This window comes from Geotrypetes seraphini, chromosome 3 (genome assembly GCF_902459505.1).
Source record: "Geotrypetes seraphini chromosome 3, aGeoSer1.1, whole genome shotgun sequence".
In the NCBI taxonomy this organism is placed as follows: domain Eukaryota; kingdom Metazoa; phylum Chordata; class Amphibia; order Gymnophiona; family Dermophiidae; genus Geotrypetes; species Geotrypetes seraphini.
The window spans coordinates 194,283,257-194,301,256 of record NC_047086.1 but is presented as its reverse complement, the minus strand read 5'-3'; the positions used below and the strand labels follow the sequence as shown (position 1 = coordinate 194,301,256).

Below are 18,000 nucleotides of genomic sequence, written 5' to 3'. Positions count from 1 at the left end.
TGTTGTTTTCCATCACCCCCCAAATAATAATAATGTAATACTATCTTTCTGCTTCTAAAGAGAAATACTATCTATTGAATAACAAACAAGATACTGTAAGAAATTTGCTGAGCCAGTATTTCTAATAATAATACTAAGGAAAAGGGGAAAGGAGATGGGACTTGTATGCCACCTTTTTGGGGTTACAAATTCAAAGTGGTTTACATATATACATGTACTTATTTTGTATCTAGTGATCCTCTTTTCACCAGATCAGCAAACCCCTGCAGCTCTGTCAGCCTTATGAGACACACACCATTAACAATTCCTATATACTTATCACAGGCAATTATTGGATTGATCCTAATCAAGGATGCACCTTGGATGCCATCAAGGTATTCTGTAACATGGAAACTGGTGAAACATGTGTCTATCCAAACCCAGCCAAAATACCCAGGAAGAACTGGTGGACCAGCAAGACCAAGGAAAATAAACATGTCTGGTTTGGGGAGACAATTAATGGAGGCTTCCATGTAAGTTCCAACTTCCAGTAATTACCATTAATAGAATAATCATTCTGGTTTTCCACCCAATTGCTTCTGGTTTCACTGATATTGAATATTTTGCTGTGATGTTCAATAGTTAGTCCATTCTTTTCTGCCAAGGGTCTAGGGGCTGATATTCAGCTGATGACACTCAGCGTTTTTTGACCACTGCTGGTGTTATGCTTGGAATGCCGAGCCATGTCTAGGCTCAGGCATTGAATTTCCTGGTTTATGGAGCCTGCTAAACCATAGTGTGTCCTGAAGAGATTCCGGGTGTGCCACGAGAGATTCTAGAATTTTACTTTATTTTTAAAAAATCCCTTCTTAAGTATACACTAGAATAGATCACGTATGCAAGAGTCATTAATGTTATGAGTGTCTGTGTGCATAAGAATACAACCGCTCAGACAAGCATCATTCTATGATGTGATTGGTACTTGAAAACTAAGGACAAGTAATTTAATTTTCATTTTTTATGCAGTAGTTATCCTAACTTGAGCAACAAAATAATCAACACTGTTATCGTTTGGATCTTCTTATCTTTGAACTTGGATTTTCAGTTCTTACAGATATTAAATCGAAAAAAAAGAGAACAACTGCAGATTTTGGATGATGAAATGCATGTTTGCTTGTTGACTATCAAGCCACGTTTTGAATTAATTTGCACTCAAAAACAAGCATATCCATTGCATTGATTAACACTTCTGTTTTACTTTATTTTCACTGTTGTTACAATTAACCATACATAGCTTAAAGAACTTTAAATAAATAACTCTCAAATTAAATTTTTTTCTTGGTTTCACAATTTTATAATTTCATTTATAAGGTGCCACAAAAACATTTGCTCCTTTTAGTGTGCACCGAAAAATATTTGCTCTATTTAGTGTGCCGGAGCTAAAAAAAAGTTTGAGAGACCCTGCCATAGCAGTTTAGTTCATCACTTAGCTGGCTATCTGGCACCACATAAAAATAGGACTTAGACAAGAACTGACTTCACCCCCAGAATGCCTCCAAAATAGCCTGTTTTGCGCTAACTGGACATTTTCAGCAGTACCAACTGAAAATGAGTAGTTAGCCTTGGCCAAGCGATTTAACTGGCCAGGTGCCATTTCTGGCCAGTTAAATCACTTTGATTATTGATCCCCTAATTTTAAATTCTATCAGTAGTACTGTGAAGTGTTTTAGATAAATATATTCGCAATTGCTCCAATTGGTTTTGTATTATGACCTGCATCCTTTCGTACCTCTATTCTTTTTTTGTTTTCCTATCTCACCACTCCTGCTACTACTTAGCCATCTTCTTTCCCTGCCTGGGCTTGAGTGAAGTGTGACTAGATGACATGTAGGCCTGAGTCTCGGGGCTGTCCATCTTGTGCCCTTTTTAGGTGTTCTTTGTCAAAAAGCTAAAGAGTGCATTAAGATCCTGTCCCTCATCCTTCTATCCAGATGCATTGTGAATGTGCAGCAGGAGATGGAGGGAATTAGAAAAATGCACAGGGAGTGGCATTAATAGGGTGGCGGAAAGGGGAGGGCTTGGTCATTGCACACATATTGACCTTGAAATAAAGGGTGAATCATATTTCATTCTTTGCACTATTTTTTTTTAATTAATTTATTTGTTATATGTTGGACATAGTCTATGCTTATCTCTATATGTAATATGAGTAACTGTTAACTTGTTGGCTGTTGATTAAATTTTTTTATTGCATACTGCTTTGATGTAATATGAAGGGTGATATGGGAAGTACTCAATAAACTAGAGTACTCCCCCAAAAAAGACCACCTTTCCAAACTTCCACATCATAGTCTTTGCAAATCCTAATCTGTTTCCCAAATCATTCCCTCTGTAGTTCAGCTATGGTGATGACAGCTCTGCACCCAACACGGCTAACATCCAGATGACCTTCCTACGCCTGTTGTCCATGGACGCCTCTCAGAACATCACATACTACTGTAAAAACAGTGTTGCCTTCATGGATGAAGCCTCGGGCAGTCTGAAGAAGGCTCTCTTGTTACAGGGATCCAATGATGTAGAGATCAGAGCAGAGGGCAATAGCCGATTTACGTACACTGCCTTGGAAGATGGCTGCAAGGTAGGTTATAAAAGTGCAGAAAGAGCTGCAAACTTATTTTCCTATGTGTTTGTAAACCACTTTAAAACCTCGGCCATGTTAAGCGGTAGATTATATCAAATGAAAAAGTCAGTAATGGGCTAATGAGGTGGCTCAGTGGCGAGTACTGTGCGCTGCTATGTTGAGTACCTGGGTTTGAGTCCTGGCCAGATCTCTGTTCCTGGCTTTTATCCTGTTTTTATTGTAAACTGCATAATTGTCCCAGTGGATGACTTGTGGTATATCAATTTTTTGGAAATAAATAAACAAACAAACAAATTAATGGTCAGAAGAAGCCTTGATGTATGATCCCTGGCAAGGTATTATCACTGAAAAGGCTGGAAGAGGATGAAAACCAGACGAACAAAGTCTCCAGGTAATGAGTAAATCGTTTGGTGATACTTCATCACAAATTCAAGTTTATTAGGTTTTTATATACTACCTATCAAGGTTATCTAAGCGGTTGATAATCAGGTACTCAAGCATTTTCCCTATCTGTCCCGGTGGGCTCACAATCTATCTAACATACCTGGGGCAGTGGAGGATTAAGTGACTTGCCCAGGGTCACAAGGAGCACTGCAGGGTTTGAACCCACAACCCCAGGGTGCTGAGGCTGTTGCTCCAACCACTGTGCCACACACTCCTGAAAATCCATCACTGAGACACTTCATCATCAAGCCAGTTCACTATATGATACTTCATCAAATATTCAAGCTAAATGTATTCAAATTATATGCACAGAAAACTTGCAGCAAATGGGAGGGGGGGGGCAGGCTTGCACACACCCCTATGTGTTCTTTTGCTCATAAATATAAGCCTTGCTAAAGCTTCTTACCCATTAAATTTTCTTGAGACATATATTCAGAACAGCATTTTCATCACCTTAAACTGACACCTGACCATCACAGAGACATTTCTTCCCACAATACTTCATCACATATTCAAGCTAAATGCATTCAAATTATATGCACAGCGAGACTTATATTTAGGTACATAAGAACAGGAATATATGTATGCTGGCATACCACTCTCCCATTTACTGCAAGTTTTCCATGCAGAGAATTTGAATACATTTAGGGGGAATTCATCAAATGGCACCAAGTGCGTTAGTGTATGCAAATGTATTAACGCACACAAACATGTAAGCACATGCTAACCGCTAAAGACACCCATAGGAATATAATGCTCATCTTTAGTAGTTAGTGCATGCTAACACGTTTAGTGCCCTTTGAACTCCTCCCATAGCTTGAATGTGTGATGAAATGTCACATGATGAACTGGCTCAGTGATGAAATGCCAGATGATGATGTGCCATATGTAATCTTTTGTATTTTTGCCTAGATTATTGGGTCAAGAGACAGTGGAAAGTAAAATAATAGACAACAGTCAGGGGTGGTATAGAAAAGTATATTTATTTAATTTATTTATTTCGATTTTTATCCCGTTCTCCCAGTAGCTCAGAACGGGTTACAAGCCAACATTCACAATGGGAAACATTTTGGACAGTACAAGACTATACAGCAACTTAAGTACATTTTGGACAGTTCAAAGACTATACAGCTTCTTAAGTACAGGAGAGTGCAGAAAGGAGGGGGAATATAAGGGGGTCAAGGGGTAGTTTGCAGTTAGAATTTCAGTTGAAGAGGAGGGTCTTTACTGCTTTCTGGAAGGTCATCAGAGAGTTCTGTAGTCTGATTTGTGGGGTCAGTTGGTTCCAGAGATGGGGGATGAAGTGGCTGTAGGAGCGTTTGTGGGCAGTTTCTGACTGGAGAGACCTTCCTGGGGGGGATACATAGGAGTTTCTCCGTTTCAGAGCGGAGGAGGCGGGTGGGGTTGTACAGGGTTAGCTTGGATCCTATGTATGCTGGGCTGGTGGCGTAGATTCTTTAAGTGCTTTCACCAGGGCCTTGAAAGCACAGCGTTGGTTGATCGGGAGCCAGTGCTCTGTGTGGAGGGCTGGGGAGATAGGGTCATGGTAGTTGAAGTTGTGTAGGAGGCAGATTATTCGTTTTGTACGCACTGGAGGAGTTTGAGATCTTTTTGGCAATTCCATTAAATAGGGAGTTACAGTAATCCATCCTGGAAAGAACATAGGCGTAGAGGAGTTGGGCTAGGTCAGATTTGGAGATGTAAGGTTTGATTCTTCTCAGTTGGTGGAGGTAGTAGAAGGAGGTGAAGGCTATTTGAGATATGTGGGTGGACAGGGCAGGTGGCCGTCTAATGCTACTCCTAGGCTGCGTACCTGGTCTGCTGCTGTTAGTGAGGTGGAGTCCCATGATAGAGTTGGGCGTATGTATTTGGTACTTTTTTTCCTAATCCATAAGTTTTGGAGGTGTTCAGCTGTAGTTTGTTGTTTGATATCGAGGTTTTTATGTCAAGAGAGGCAGAGTTGGAGGTTCTCAATTTGGGATGCTCAGTTTTCGCCTAGTGGGAGGAGCAGCTGGATGTCATCGGCGTAAGAGTGAATTTTGATGTTGTACTTCTGGGCTATATCTAGGACAGGTCTGATGTAGAGATTAAAAAGGAGGGGGGGGGGTAGAAGGGCGCCTTGGGGAACACCGTATTTCAGGGGTGTCCAACCTTTTGGCTTCCCTGGGCTGCATTGGCTGAAAAAAGTTTTTCTGGGGCTGCACAAACACCAAGTGCTGCAGCAAGACAGAGGAGGGAGCTGGCAAGATGGTAAACACCCGGGGCCAGCAGAGGAAAACACTGCATTGCCTTCGACCGGGGCCGCACAAAATACTTCATGGGGCCATATTCAGCCCTCGGGCCACAGGTTGGACACCCCTGCCATATTTGATAGGTTTGGGGTCAGATTTGGTCAGCCCTAGTAGGACTGTTTGAGTTCTTTGGTGAAGGAAGGAGGTGAATCACTGAAGGGCTGAGTCCTTGATTCCGAGGTCACAGAGTCTGGATAAGAGGAGGTGATGGTCGACAGTGTCAAAGGCAGTGCTGAGGTTAAGTAGGACCAGTAGGGCATCGCTGCCTTTGTCAAGTATTGACCAACTGTCATCTATGATATCCAAGAGTACTGACTCTGTGCTGTGGCCTTTTCGGAAGCCGGATTGTGCGGGAGACAGGACCGCTTGTTCTTCTATGAAAGGATGTAAGCGGCGGAGCACTATTCATTCTAGGAGATTGAAGACAAATGGGAGGTTGGAGACTGGTTGGTAGTTGCTAGGTTCGTTGAGGTCGAGGGTGGGTTTCTTGAGTGTGGGTTTGATAATAGCCGACTTCCAGCTGAGTGGTACTGTCCCCGTGGAGAGGGAGGAGTTAATGATGGGGAGGATAGATCCTGCCATGGCATCTTCTGTGGATAGTAGGAGGCTGGATGGGCAGGGGTTGAGGATGGTGCCGGAGGGTTTGAGTTCTTTCAGGGTTTCGAGAACTTCGGCATGGGTGACCATGTAAAATTGGGATAGGGTGATAGAGGATAGAGTATTGGGGTTAGGTTGGGGGTATGCTGGTGGGGGGTTCATGCTGGTGATGGTGTCAAGATTATTGTGGATGGTTTGTACCTTGGACTGGAAGAAATCAGAGAGAGCCTCACTATCAAGTTCAGTTGGATTGTTTTGTTTTTTCCCTTGAGCGTTGGTGAAGAGTTGGTTTGTAAGGGTGAACAGTTGTTTGGACCTAGCTGGAACTTTCTGTAGGATATGAGAATAGTAGGCTTTCTTTGCTTCTAGGATGGCGGCTTTGTGTTTTCCCAGTGAGTTTTGGATTCTGAATTTGAGTGTTTGATCCAGGTTCTTTCTGCTTTCCTCAGTGATCTCTTTATGAATCGTAGGTTGCTGGTGTACCAGGGGGCAGGGTGTTTGTTGGTGATTAGTCGTGTTGTTTTTGTTTGAGCGAGGCTGTTATAGAGGGACTGGATGTTGGAATGCCAAGTGATGGCTGCTAGGTCAATGGAGTGTGGGTGTTCGGTGCAGGTTTTGTTTAGATTGCGAATGCCTACAGCCATGACTGTAGGGTTGACTGAGCAGGGGATTCGATGTTGGGTGGGTGGGATAGGGCCTTTCAACGGGGCTGGGATAGTTTCAATTAGGAGTTAGAACTCAATGAGTTGGTGGTCTGACCATGGGATAGGTGTAGTGGTGCAGATTGTTTGTTGAGGCTCTGCAGTCAGGTCCCCATGTGTGAAGATTAAGTCTAAAGTGTTGCCTGCTAAGTGTGTGGGGTGGTTACAGCTTGGTGGAATCCCAAGTCGTTGAGGGAGAGGAAGCTGTCATTCATTCCTGAGGTGTTGGGGTTGTCTGGGAAGTTGAAGTCTCCCAGGATGGTCACCTGTTTGTGTGAGATGGATAGCTCGGTGATGAATTTGAGGAGGGACTCTAGGGCTTCTGCTTGGGAGTGTGGGCTCTGTAGAGTAGAATGAAAGCAATTTTGTGTTTATGGCCCATGGTGAAGGCAAGAGCTTCTAGGGTGGGAGCACTGATAGTGTTTATCAGTTTTGGTGTGGCGGCGGTGATGGTGATGGTGATGGTGGCCACTCTGCCTCCTCTCCCTGTGGTGCGTGAGCAGGCTAGGGCCTGGTAGCCTGGAGGACACAGCTCGTCTAGTGCTATCCCATCGTTGTCTTGGAGCCAGGTTTCAGTGACCATGAGGGCGTCCCAAATGTTGTCACAGATGAGGTCATGAAGGTTTTGTTATTAACTGATCTTCTATTATATAGAAATAAGTTTGTTGCAAATATAGAGCATAACTTGGTTACAAAGCATCTTCAGTGTGCATGTGTCTAAGGCAGGGGGTTGAAGCCTGTTTTTTATAGATCTGAATTCCCTGTTCTGGTGTTTTCCAGTATCTGTCTGTATCACAATTTAGTATTTGTTTGATTTAGTGGTCCTCCACTGACAAAGAGGTGTGATCCTTTTGAAGACCTGGTACATGGAGCCATGTTGTCTGGGTTCCTTTGTTATACTCAAGCACCTATCTTTACCATGTCTTTTGAAAGTCCAGGGCTTGAAGGATATTCCCAAGCATTGGGCTTAAGACATGTAAAATATGGGTAGGGACTATTCATTCTATCTGCAGACATTCCTAGGGTTTGGATTGTTTAATATAATATCCCAGGAGCCTTTGCTGACACTCTGGGCAGGCCAGCATAGATGCTGACACCGTACAGAGTAAAGATTATTGCGATACAGCTCAACGGAGGCTACCTCCAATTAGACTGGAGGCCCAAGGGGAAGAAGGAAAATAAAGTTGAACTTTGAATCTTAAAGTATAGTAAAAGATTAATAGTCTTTGTGTAAACCGGAGCAGATAAAAAGTCTTTAGTCAGTAGCTAACTGCATATGTAAGCTGAAGGCTTCCAATGATCTGTGTATCGGTTTTCCTGCCAAACTGGATTCTGTGTATGTTCTAGCACTTCTTCCTAAACTAGTGTAACCTGTGGTGTAATAAGGGCGGTGGCGCCTCTCCCCGTCCTCCCTGCCACGCACGCACGCACCCCCTTACCTTTTCCCATACCTTTTTAACTTCTCTGGTATGAGCAGCATGTCCATGTCAGTGTCAGCTCACCCTTTGACATCACTTCCTAGGTCCCAGAAGAGACGACATAGGCAGCAACCTCATGCCGGGAAAGTAAAAAAAGATATGGAAGAAGGCAGAGAAGAGGAGGGGTAACGCGCCCTTAGAAAGACCGCTCCTAGGGTGGACCTCACACCCCCCCCTACTATGTCACTGAGCGTAACACCTGTCCAAATTACAAGTATCATCACAGCTTAAGGAAGGATCTGTAGGTTCTTGATGGCTAGTGTGGAATATCATCTGAATTATTCTTATATTGGATAAATAAACAGTATCACAGCCTGCAAGGAATCCACTTCTCCCAGAATCAGTATGGCTATAAGATACACATTTTTCATTACCATGGAAACTCAAAGAGCAGCAGGTGCTGTTTAAGATCATCTTGCCATTTCAAACAGGGTGACTTGTTCATTTGCCACTTGTAAAGCCATAGCCCGACATGCTCTTACATATTTGTTTTTTCTTCTTTCTCTCCTAGAAACACACTGGCAAATGGGGTAAGACAGTGATTGAATACCGAACACAGAAGACATCACGCCTGCCTATCATTGACATTGCTCCTATAGATATTGGTGGAGCTGACCAGGAATTTGGCGTTGACATTGGCCCAGTCTGCTTTTTATAAAAACTAAACTCGACACAAAAATCCAACTCATTTAAGTATAAAAGTAAAGACAACCCGAAAGACCTGAGTACTTTCCAATCACTCCTAGGACTTCTGCACTGAATGGCTGAACCTGTCCCATGATTCTAATCATCCACTTGCCTACATTTTGGATTTTAAGGCCGGGCAAACTGCGAAATAAAATCATGGTGTTATTTATTTATTGCCTTCCTTTAAGATTCATGGGTTGGGTGGCGTAGGGAAGCTAACTGGTATGTTTAAAGTCTCCCGCCCCTGTCACCGTCCCAAAATGCCAAATGCAAAAGTGCAAATTTAACAATCCCTCTCTTCTTCTTTACATTGTGTATCAGCAGGAGTACTATGTATAGTTATATGAACAAAAAAATGGTGCTATTGTAAAACAATTCTGTATTTTTTTTAACATCGGTTGATATAAACCTTTTGGAAAGTACATGATGATTTGGGGTTTCATTTTTAAAGAGTTTGTTGGAAACGTTCACACTTCTAAGACTTAACAGACTTCTTCCCACACATTTGTGCCTGTTTATGTTTTCTTTCAACCAAGTTGAAGGAAGTATTAAGCAAAATAAAAATGTAAAAATCCTTCCCTGGTTTTCAGCTACCTCATGCTAAGTACACAACCAAAAAATAATGAAGTTTTGAAGGTGAATGGAACAGACAGAAGCAGAGAAAGGAACTGGAATTTTCTGAAAGGAAATCACTTTCACTTCCCTTCCTACCTCTCCCGCCCTGACATAAAGATGCTTAAGATGGTTTTCTGGATTCCTACTTCCATGGGGTAATTTAGTGAGGAAGACGAGAGGAACCTAGGAATGGCTGCTTATTTGTGGCCTAACATCTGGAAATATCTCACAGCTGTAGCAGTGGAGGCTTAAGAAGGAGTGAATAAAATAAACCAGATCAAAAAGTGGTTGGAACCACTCAAAGGCAAGGCATGGGAATCCCTGCAAACATAAACGGTGTGATCAGAAGAATTACTTGGTCTGCCCAGCCCTCTCTAACTAATCTATTGTTCTAACATATTTTGATCAAATATCTAAATAAATCTTGCTTTGAAAAAACCTCTTTGCTGTAAACTTGCAGGGGAGAAAGCAGGTAAGCCTTCTGTAGAAGGAAGAAGAGACACAGTAGCCCTTTCAGGACCAAGGGACATATTTGTCCCATAACTTTAAAATCCTATAAATTTTGATTGGGATAGTCTACAGTTCTAAATTTGATATGTACGGATTCCATATGATACTGCCTTTATGTAAACAAACTGGTTCCGACATTCATTCATTAGCGTCGTTGCCAGATTGACGAGAAGATTCACTTGCCACACTGTCCATAAGCCAGAAGTGTGATTTTTTTAAAAAAAAATAATGATATTTCACAAAAAAAAAATCTATTTTTTGGCATCTGCAAGCCCTTTTTACCATAAAAATGTCGTCAAAACCACAAAAATTGGCCTACGATCCTTATGGTCCTGAAAGGGTTAAACCGAGATTTACCTAGTCCTAGATCATCTTTTTGCCTCCAACAACAAAAAAACAGCAATTGCTTAGGGGAAGTGTTAAAAAGAACAAATTAAATGTTACATAATGTAAAATAGATTTTTTTAAAAAATTCACAATACTAAGTTTAAATAAGGTAGCAAAGGGAGCCATGGCCAATGATGACCCAAATTATCAAATAATCCTCTTCATCATCCAGCCATACACAGATCTTCTCTATTGTGCTCAATAAAGGTAGAAAGGTTTTTTTTATTAAAAACAGACAAAACCATATTTGAATTTTTTTTATTTGTATTCCTTTTTGTCCTATGATGTAATCTTTGTTGAATGATGTTTTATCTAGGATATTTCATGACAAAAAACACAAATAAAAAAGTTACTTAAAAGATACTATAATGCTTCTATTTTCATGATTAAAATGTTCTCCCCTCCAAACAGTTCTCAGGTTAGTTTGAAACTAGAGAACTGTGAGAATAATTCACATCCTGTGTCCAGTTTTACAGAAATACAGGAGTTAATTTGGGCTAGCTCAGTAGCTTTGGCATGTAGAAGACCTGAGTTTGATTCCTGGGTCTGATCTTACTACTACTACTACTACAGTACTACTATTGCTACTTATTTCTATAGCACTACTAGACATAGGCAACACTGTACATTAAACAATCAAAAGTCACTCCCTGCTCAGAAGAGCTTACAATCTAATCAGGCAGACAAGTAGGATAAGTAGAGGGATAGGAAGTTTCTCAGAGGAATGATAAAACAGGCAGGGGTGCTTTACAAGCAGCATCTTTCTATCTCTCCCTCCCATCCCCCTGTGCAGCAGAACCCCGCTGACCCTCCCACCATGAGACTGACATACCGTACCTCTGAAGCCCCCAAAAACCAGCGGCGGCAGCGCTCTGAATGGGCTGCTTTGCAGCCTTCCCCTCGGGGCCTTGGAGCGGAGGTAAGGAAGGCCACAAAGCAGCCCATTTAGAACACTGTCGCTGCTGCTGTTTTTGGAGACCTTGGAGCGGAGGTATGTCAGACTCACAGTGGGAGGGTCAGTGGGGTTCTGCTGCACAGGGGGATGGGAGGAAGGGACAGAAAGATGCTGCACAAGGGGATGGGTGAGAGGGTCGTTGGGGTTCTGCTGCACTGGGGGATGGGAGGGAGGAATAGAAAGATGCTGCAAAAGGAGATGGGTGAGAGGTGTAAAGATGCTGAACATGTGGGGGGGGGGGGAAGGAAAGAGGAAGCATTGGAGTGGAGGAGAGGAAGGGAAAGATGATTGTTGTACATGAAAAAAATAAGACATTCCTGAAAATAAGACTGTCATATTAATTTTGGGTCCAAAAAACACTCTAAAGCTTATTTTCAGGGAATCAGGGTGTCTTTAGGTCAATCAGCACTGGATGGCTCCTGCATGTCTAAGACAGGAAGAGGTTCTCAAGGCCCTAGCAAAGATGATGGATGGCAGCCTTATCAGACCTTAACCTGGTGAGGTATTGTTTATCTGTGAGTGCCAGAAACATGGTTCTGGGCCTAAATATCCTTTCATATGGATCAGTACTATAGTAAGGGAAGATATTGCCTGGCATCCTGCCCCCACAGTAATGGGGTGGTGGGCCTCTTAAATGCACTCCTCCCCCTCCTAGAACCTTTAAAATCTTTCCATTCACTGGCAGCGAGCAGGAAATCCTACCCACTACTAGCACCAGCTCGAGCCTTCCCTTTGACATAACTTCCTAGTCCTACTTCAGAGGGAGGGCTCAGAGACAGAATGAGCAGCAGGCAGAAGCCCTTATTTGCTGCCAGCGAAGAATATAAGGATGTAAGAGGTACCACAGTAAGGAGGGTGATATAAGAGAACCCCCACCCCCATTGCTGGGAGGGGAAGAGGAGAGATGTTGAGAGTCTTCAGCTGGCAGGGTTTGGGGATCCCCCTACATCATTTATTTCTTTTTTTATTAATACCCTTTTACATTTTTCATCAAACATAAATAATAATCTTGAAAAAGGATCGGAATATACAAAAAAGAAAAAGTTAACATATAAATACACCAAAGTGTATATTAGCAATACAATCAGCTATTTAGTCCACAAATTTTGGATTCAAGAAAGGAAATACATTTCAATGAACTGAACAAAATATTTAAAATTAGAGTAATAGCCAATAGACATCAATGGGCTAAGAAATCAACCCTTCTTTTGGTCCTAAAAAAATCTAATAAATGTTTAGGCTCAAACAAGAGAAAATTTTTATTTTGATAAGAAATAAAACATTTTGCTGGAAATTTTAGCAAAAAAAGTAGCCCCAAGAGCCAGGATTCTAGGCTGCAAGGCCAAGAACTCCTTTCTACGCCTCTGGGTTTTCTGAGCTAAATCTGGAAAAATTATAACATTTGAGCCCAAAAAATTTGTCATTTATATGACAAAAATATAGACGTAAAACATATTCCTTATCGCTTTCCAAGGCTAGAGTCAACAAAAGAATGGTTCTATCTGTAACCACTTCAAGAGAACTTTCTAGAAATAAAGATACATCAACATTAACTTTAGATTTTTCCTTATGAGTAGACTCCTCTTGAGGTCTCCTTATATCCAGGTAATAAGCCCTAACAATTGGAGGTAAATTTTCCAATGGGATGGCTAGGACTTCTCCCCCTACATCATTTCTGTGCTGCTGCTGGGTGGCACCCCTGCTAAGATAGCACACAGGGCATTCTTCCCCCCCCTTACTATACTACTGATATGGATGACTCCTGCTGTCCCTCCTATTCTCCCTATGGGCCTCATGCAGTAGGACCTGCACAATGCAGTCATTCACTTTGCTCATGTGTATTGCCTGCCGCCACTGCCAACCCTTGTGTCCCACACCAACACCACTGGGCTCTCAGTCATCAAGGTGTTCCCCTACAAACGCACAAGACCACAACCACACTCCACAAGCATATAGGCCCACAGCCATGCAGCACCAACTCAGAAACCAGAGCCACACAGGATACATGGACAGTGGTGGCCAGTAGAAAGATATGTTTTGGGGAGGCAATGGGATGGGGCGACACAGAAGGAAAGATACAGACTGGCACAGGCAGGCAAGTCACTAGAGGTTAGGGTTGGGGAGGGAGCGGTGGTAGATTAGAACAGGATAGGTTTGGACAGAGGATATATGGGTGTGGGATCTGGTTTCCTTTTTTTCCAGCAGTGATACTCTGTATTTTGCAGCATTCTCTTCTACATTGGCAAAGCGTTCTTTATCCCAGGACAAGCAGGCAGCCTATTCTCACATGTGTGCCTGGATATAGATAGCCTCGCAAGCAGACTTGCTTGTAGAAAACTCAGAAGTTTCGAGACCTCTGCACCGCACATGCGCGAGTGCCTTCCTGCCCAGCACAGGGCGCGTCTCCTCAGTTCTCAGTTTTCCGCAGAGCTGAGAAGTCCGTCTTCGACGCTCTGTGCTGAACTTAGTTTGCTTCGTGCCTTCTCTCACCACAGCTCATGTTTTATTTTACTTCTTACCGTATCGCTGTGCTTTTTTTTTGGTCTTTGTTTTAAAAAAAAAAAGTTAATTTTTTCGTTGAGTGACTGGCGGGGCCTGTCGCACGTCCTCAGCCATAAGAACATAAGCCATGCCTCTGCTGGGTCAGACCAGAGGTCCATCATGCCCAGCAGTCTGCTCATGCGGCAGCCCATCAGGTCCAGGACCTGTATAGTAGCCCTCTATCTATACCCTTCTATCCTCTTTTTCTTCAGAAAATTGTCCAATTCCTTCTTGAACTCCAATACCATACTCTGCCCTATCACACCCTCTGGAAGCGTGTTCCAAGTGTCCACCACCCATTGGGTGAAGAAGAACTTCTTAGCATTGGTTCTGAATCAGTCCCCTTTTAATTTTTCTAAATGCCCTCTAGTTCTTGTAGTTGTTGAAAGTTTGAAGAATCTGTCCCTCTCCACTTTCTCTATGCCATTCGTGATCTTGTAAGTCTCTATCATATCCCCTCTAAGTCTCCGCTTCTCCAGCGAAAAAAGCCCCAGTCTCTCTAATCTTTCAGCATATGAAAGGTTTTCCATACCTTTTATCAAATGCATCGCTCTCTTCTGAACCCTCTTGAGTATCGCCATATCCTTCTTTAGGTACGGCGACCAATATTGGATGCAGTACTCCAGATGTGGGCGCATCATCGCCCGATACAACGACAGGATAACTTCTTTTGTTCTGCTTGTAATACCCTTCTTGATTATTCCTAGCATTCTATTCGCTTTCTTAGCGGCCACTGCGCATTGTGCCGACAGCTTCATTGTCATGTCAACTATTCCCTCAAGTCCCTTTCTTGGGTACTCTCACTCAATAACAGCCCTCCCATTGTGTAGCTGTACCTCGGGTTTCTGTTTCCTACTTGTAGGACTTTACATTTCTCTACATTGAACTTCATCTGCCATCTCGTCGCCCATTCCCCTAGTTTGTTCAGGTCCCTTTGTAAATCTTTGCAGTCCTAACCCCATTAAATAGCTTGGTGTCATCTGCAAATTTTATTACTTCGCTCTTTGTCCCTGTTTCTAAATAATTTATAAATACATTGAATAGCAGCGGTTCAAACACCGACCCCTGCGGAACACCACTCGTGACCTTCCTCCAGTCCGAGTAGTGGCCCTTCACTCCTACCCTCTGCGTCCTGCCCGCCAACCAATTCCTGATCCATCTGTGTACATCTCCTTCCACCCCTGTGGGCTTTGACTTTGCGACAGCTATTTCCTTCTATGTCCCGGCCAGTCACGGGCTTCAAGAAGTGTATCCAGTGCAAGTGTGCGATCTCCCTCACTGACCCACACCACTGGTGTCTTTAGTGTCTGGGGCCTGACCATTGCCCGGAGTCGTGCGTTCGCTGTGCTACTCTTCAACCTCAAGCCCTCAAATATTGTCAAGTTCAAGTGGGGAAGATTTTTGGTATGGAAACCTCAGTTGCACCCTCAACCTCCGATTCTGTCCGGCCTGCCTCCATGACCTCGACCTCAACTCTCATCACACCTTCCTTGTTTGGAACATCCTCGACTTCAAGTAAATCTGCCAAGTCTTCTCCTGAACTTCCCTCAGGTCATATACCTCAGCAGACAGTTCCATGGTGGTCCTCAAGCTACCCAAACATCATTCTTCCAAGTTGAAGCATTCTAAATCTTCAACCTCAGAGCCTTTAGCCTCAGCATGTGGTCCAGTTTCAGACTCGGATCCACAATTGCAGGCTACTATCCAGACCATTTTAGAGCAGGAATTTGTTCAGTTACTGACCAAATATAGTCCTGCCTCGACTCTGCTTCCTGCAGTCCAGCCTGGGCACTCAGCAGGCTCACAAGAGATCGAGTCCTTGCCTGTGCCTCAAGCTGAATCTTTACACTCTATGCAAGGAGTCGAGTCTTTGCGAGTGTCTCGTTTGGAATCCTCACACTCCATACAAGAAGCCGAGTCTTTGGGAGTACTTCGAGATTCTTCAATTCAAACCACAGAGTCTATGGGACTTTGATCTACAGCTTCTAGCCCTATATCCTCATTTAAGGCATTGCCCATTTCGAGGCATAGGGCGAAGTCTCCTCGACCTTGTACAAGACCTGCATCCAGAACTCTCACCGCAGGTCAAGACCCTCATTGAGGCATTCATCGAGGTGCAGGTCCTCCTCCGGAGCGAAGCCTTCCTCATCCAGGCCTTCCAGTTCTTCGAGGCCTCCAACTCCTCGACACCAGTAGCAGAACCTGAGGGCTCAGCTGATTTCAGTGCCTCGCCCCAGTCTGTTTATTTGCTGGGATATCAGTACTCCAGAGAGGCCTCACCTTTGTTTTCCACTCAAGGCGCTTTGAGGTCATCGAGTCCCTCTCAAGGCCATGCTCTGGCGGATCAATTGTCCTTTTCATCCTTTCTCCATCAAATGGCTGAGGACCTGGATCTTAAATTGGACACTGGTTCTAAGTACTCTAAGGAGTATATAGAGGCAATGGGTATGCCTCGGCCTCCTGCGGAATCTCTTAAACTTCCTCTGAATAGACCTCTTTCTCAGACTTTCAAACGAAACCTGGATACTCCTTATGCCATTCCTGCTGTTTCAGGCAAACTGGAATCGAGGTATAGAACTGTACATTGCAAGGGCTTTGAGAACTCCCAACTATCTCATCAGTCCCTTCTTGTGGAATCTTCCTTAAAGAGGAGTCATCCTTCCAGGGTCTATGCTACCGTACCTTCTGGCAGAGAGGGCAGGACCATGGACAAGTTTGGCCATCGTCTTTATCAAATTCGATGATGGCCTCCAGGATTTTAGATTATAATTTTATCTTTACTACTTATTTCAAGTACTTATTACTACTTATTGATATACTCCCTGGTTTTTCTAAAGACCTTGGTCAACACAGGCTTTTAGAGTTCCAACAAGTCATTGCTACCTTGGTGCAACTCAGGTTGCACCTTCTTCAGTCCTCTTATGATGCCTTTGAACTATCCTTGAGGGCCACTGCTTTCTCAGTAGCGATGCGCCGCCTACCTGGCTTTGCACCATTGATATGGATCCCAACATTCAGGATTGTCTGGCCAATATTCCTTGTGAAGGCAATGACCTCTTTGATGAATCCATAGAGACCATCACCAAGAAGTTGTCTGAGCATGAGAAATCCTTTGCTTCCTTCATCAGACCAAAGCCTAAGCCAGCTCCTCCTAAGCCAGCTCTTCCATCCTATCAGAGGCATTATCCTCCGAGGGCAGCCCCTTACACTCGAGCACCCCCCAAGAAATAACAACAGCAGAAGCAACAGAAACCTCAGCCTTCTGTTACATCAAAGGCTTCGCAGCCTTTTTGACTATCTCAAACAGAGCATATCCTTCATCGTTCTGCCTCTGTCCTCTCCTCTTCCCATAGGAGATCGTCTCCATCATTTTTACCATCGATGGGAGACCATTACATCCAACCTCTGGGTTCTGTCAATAGTCAGGGAAGGATACTCTCTTCATTTCGCTCAGATTCCAACAGAGTGTCCTCCAAGAGAGTATCCTTTCAATCCATCCCAGACTACCCTTCTTCTTCAAGAAGCTCAAGCTCTGCTTCATCTCCGTGCCATCAAGGAAGTTCTCTTGGAACAGCATAGCAGGGGGTTTTACTCCTGTTACTTCCTCATTCCGAACAAGATGGGCGATTTACGGCCTATATTGGATCTCAGGGCACTCAACAAATTTTTGGTCAAAGAAAAGTTTCGCATGTTGTCCCTGGCATCCTTATATCCACTTCTAGATCAGAACGATTGGTTATGTTCTCTAGATCTCAAGGAGGCTTACACTCACATTCCCATTTATCCAGCCTCCCGTCAGTACCTCAGATTTCGGGTGGGGAATCTGCATTTTCAGTACAGAATGCTACCCTTTGGCCTGGCATCATCTCCGAGAGTATTCACTAGGGCCCTGATTCTCTAAAGTGCATCCCGATTTTAGGCGTCCTACAGCTGTCTAATCAGCCAATCGGGATGCACGTTTTTAAAAAAAAAATGCTTCCCAGGCAAGCCTGAAGGCACCTCCGGGAGCCTAGGGAGACCCGCAAGATGCTTAAGCTCATCTAAGGGACTTAGGCGGGCCTTAGGCTGAACCTAGGCGGCCCTACGCATCTCCCTAGTAGAGGAGAAGCTTAAAATGTAGGCCAGCAAAATGCTGGCCTACATTGTAAGTAGACGTGGCCGCTATACTTATCGC

At 43.6% G+C, this 18,000-nt stretch overlaps 1 protein-coding gene across 4 annotated transcripts in view; it reads left to right on the top strand.

The window, feature by feature from the left end:
• Positions 1-10,048, top strand: part of COL2A1 (collagen type II alpha 1 chain) — a 226,507-nt gene extending 216,459 nt beyond the window's left edge. For 3 of the 4 annotated variants that reach the window (XM_033938909.1, XM_033938908.1, XM_033938910.1), the window contains 3 exons: positions 325-512; positions 2,375-2,617; positions 8,643-8,789. In XM_033938909.1, the coding sequence (XP_033794800.1) occupies positions 325-512; positions 2,375-2,617; positions 8,643-8,789 (578 nt within the window). Of the gene's footprint in view, positions 1-324; positions 513-2,374; positions 2,618-8,642 lie in introns of all 4 variants that reach the window. The other variant, XM_033938906.1, reaches the window with a different exon arrangement.
• The last annotated feature ends 7,952 nt before the right edge of the window (positions 10,049-18,000 follow it).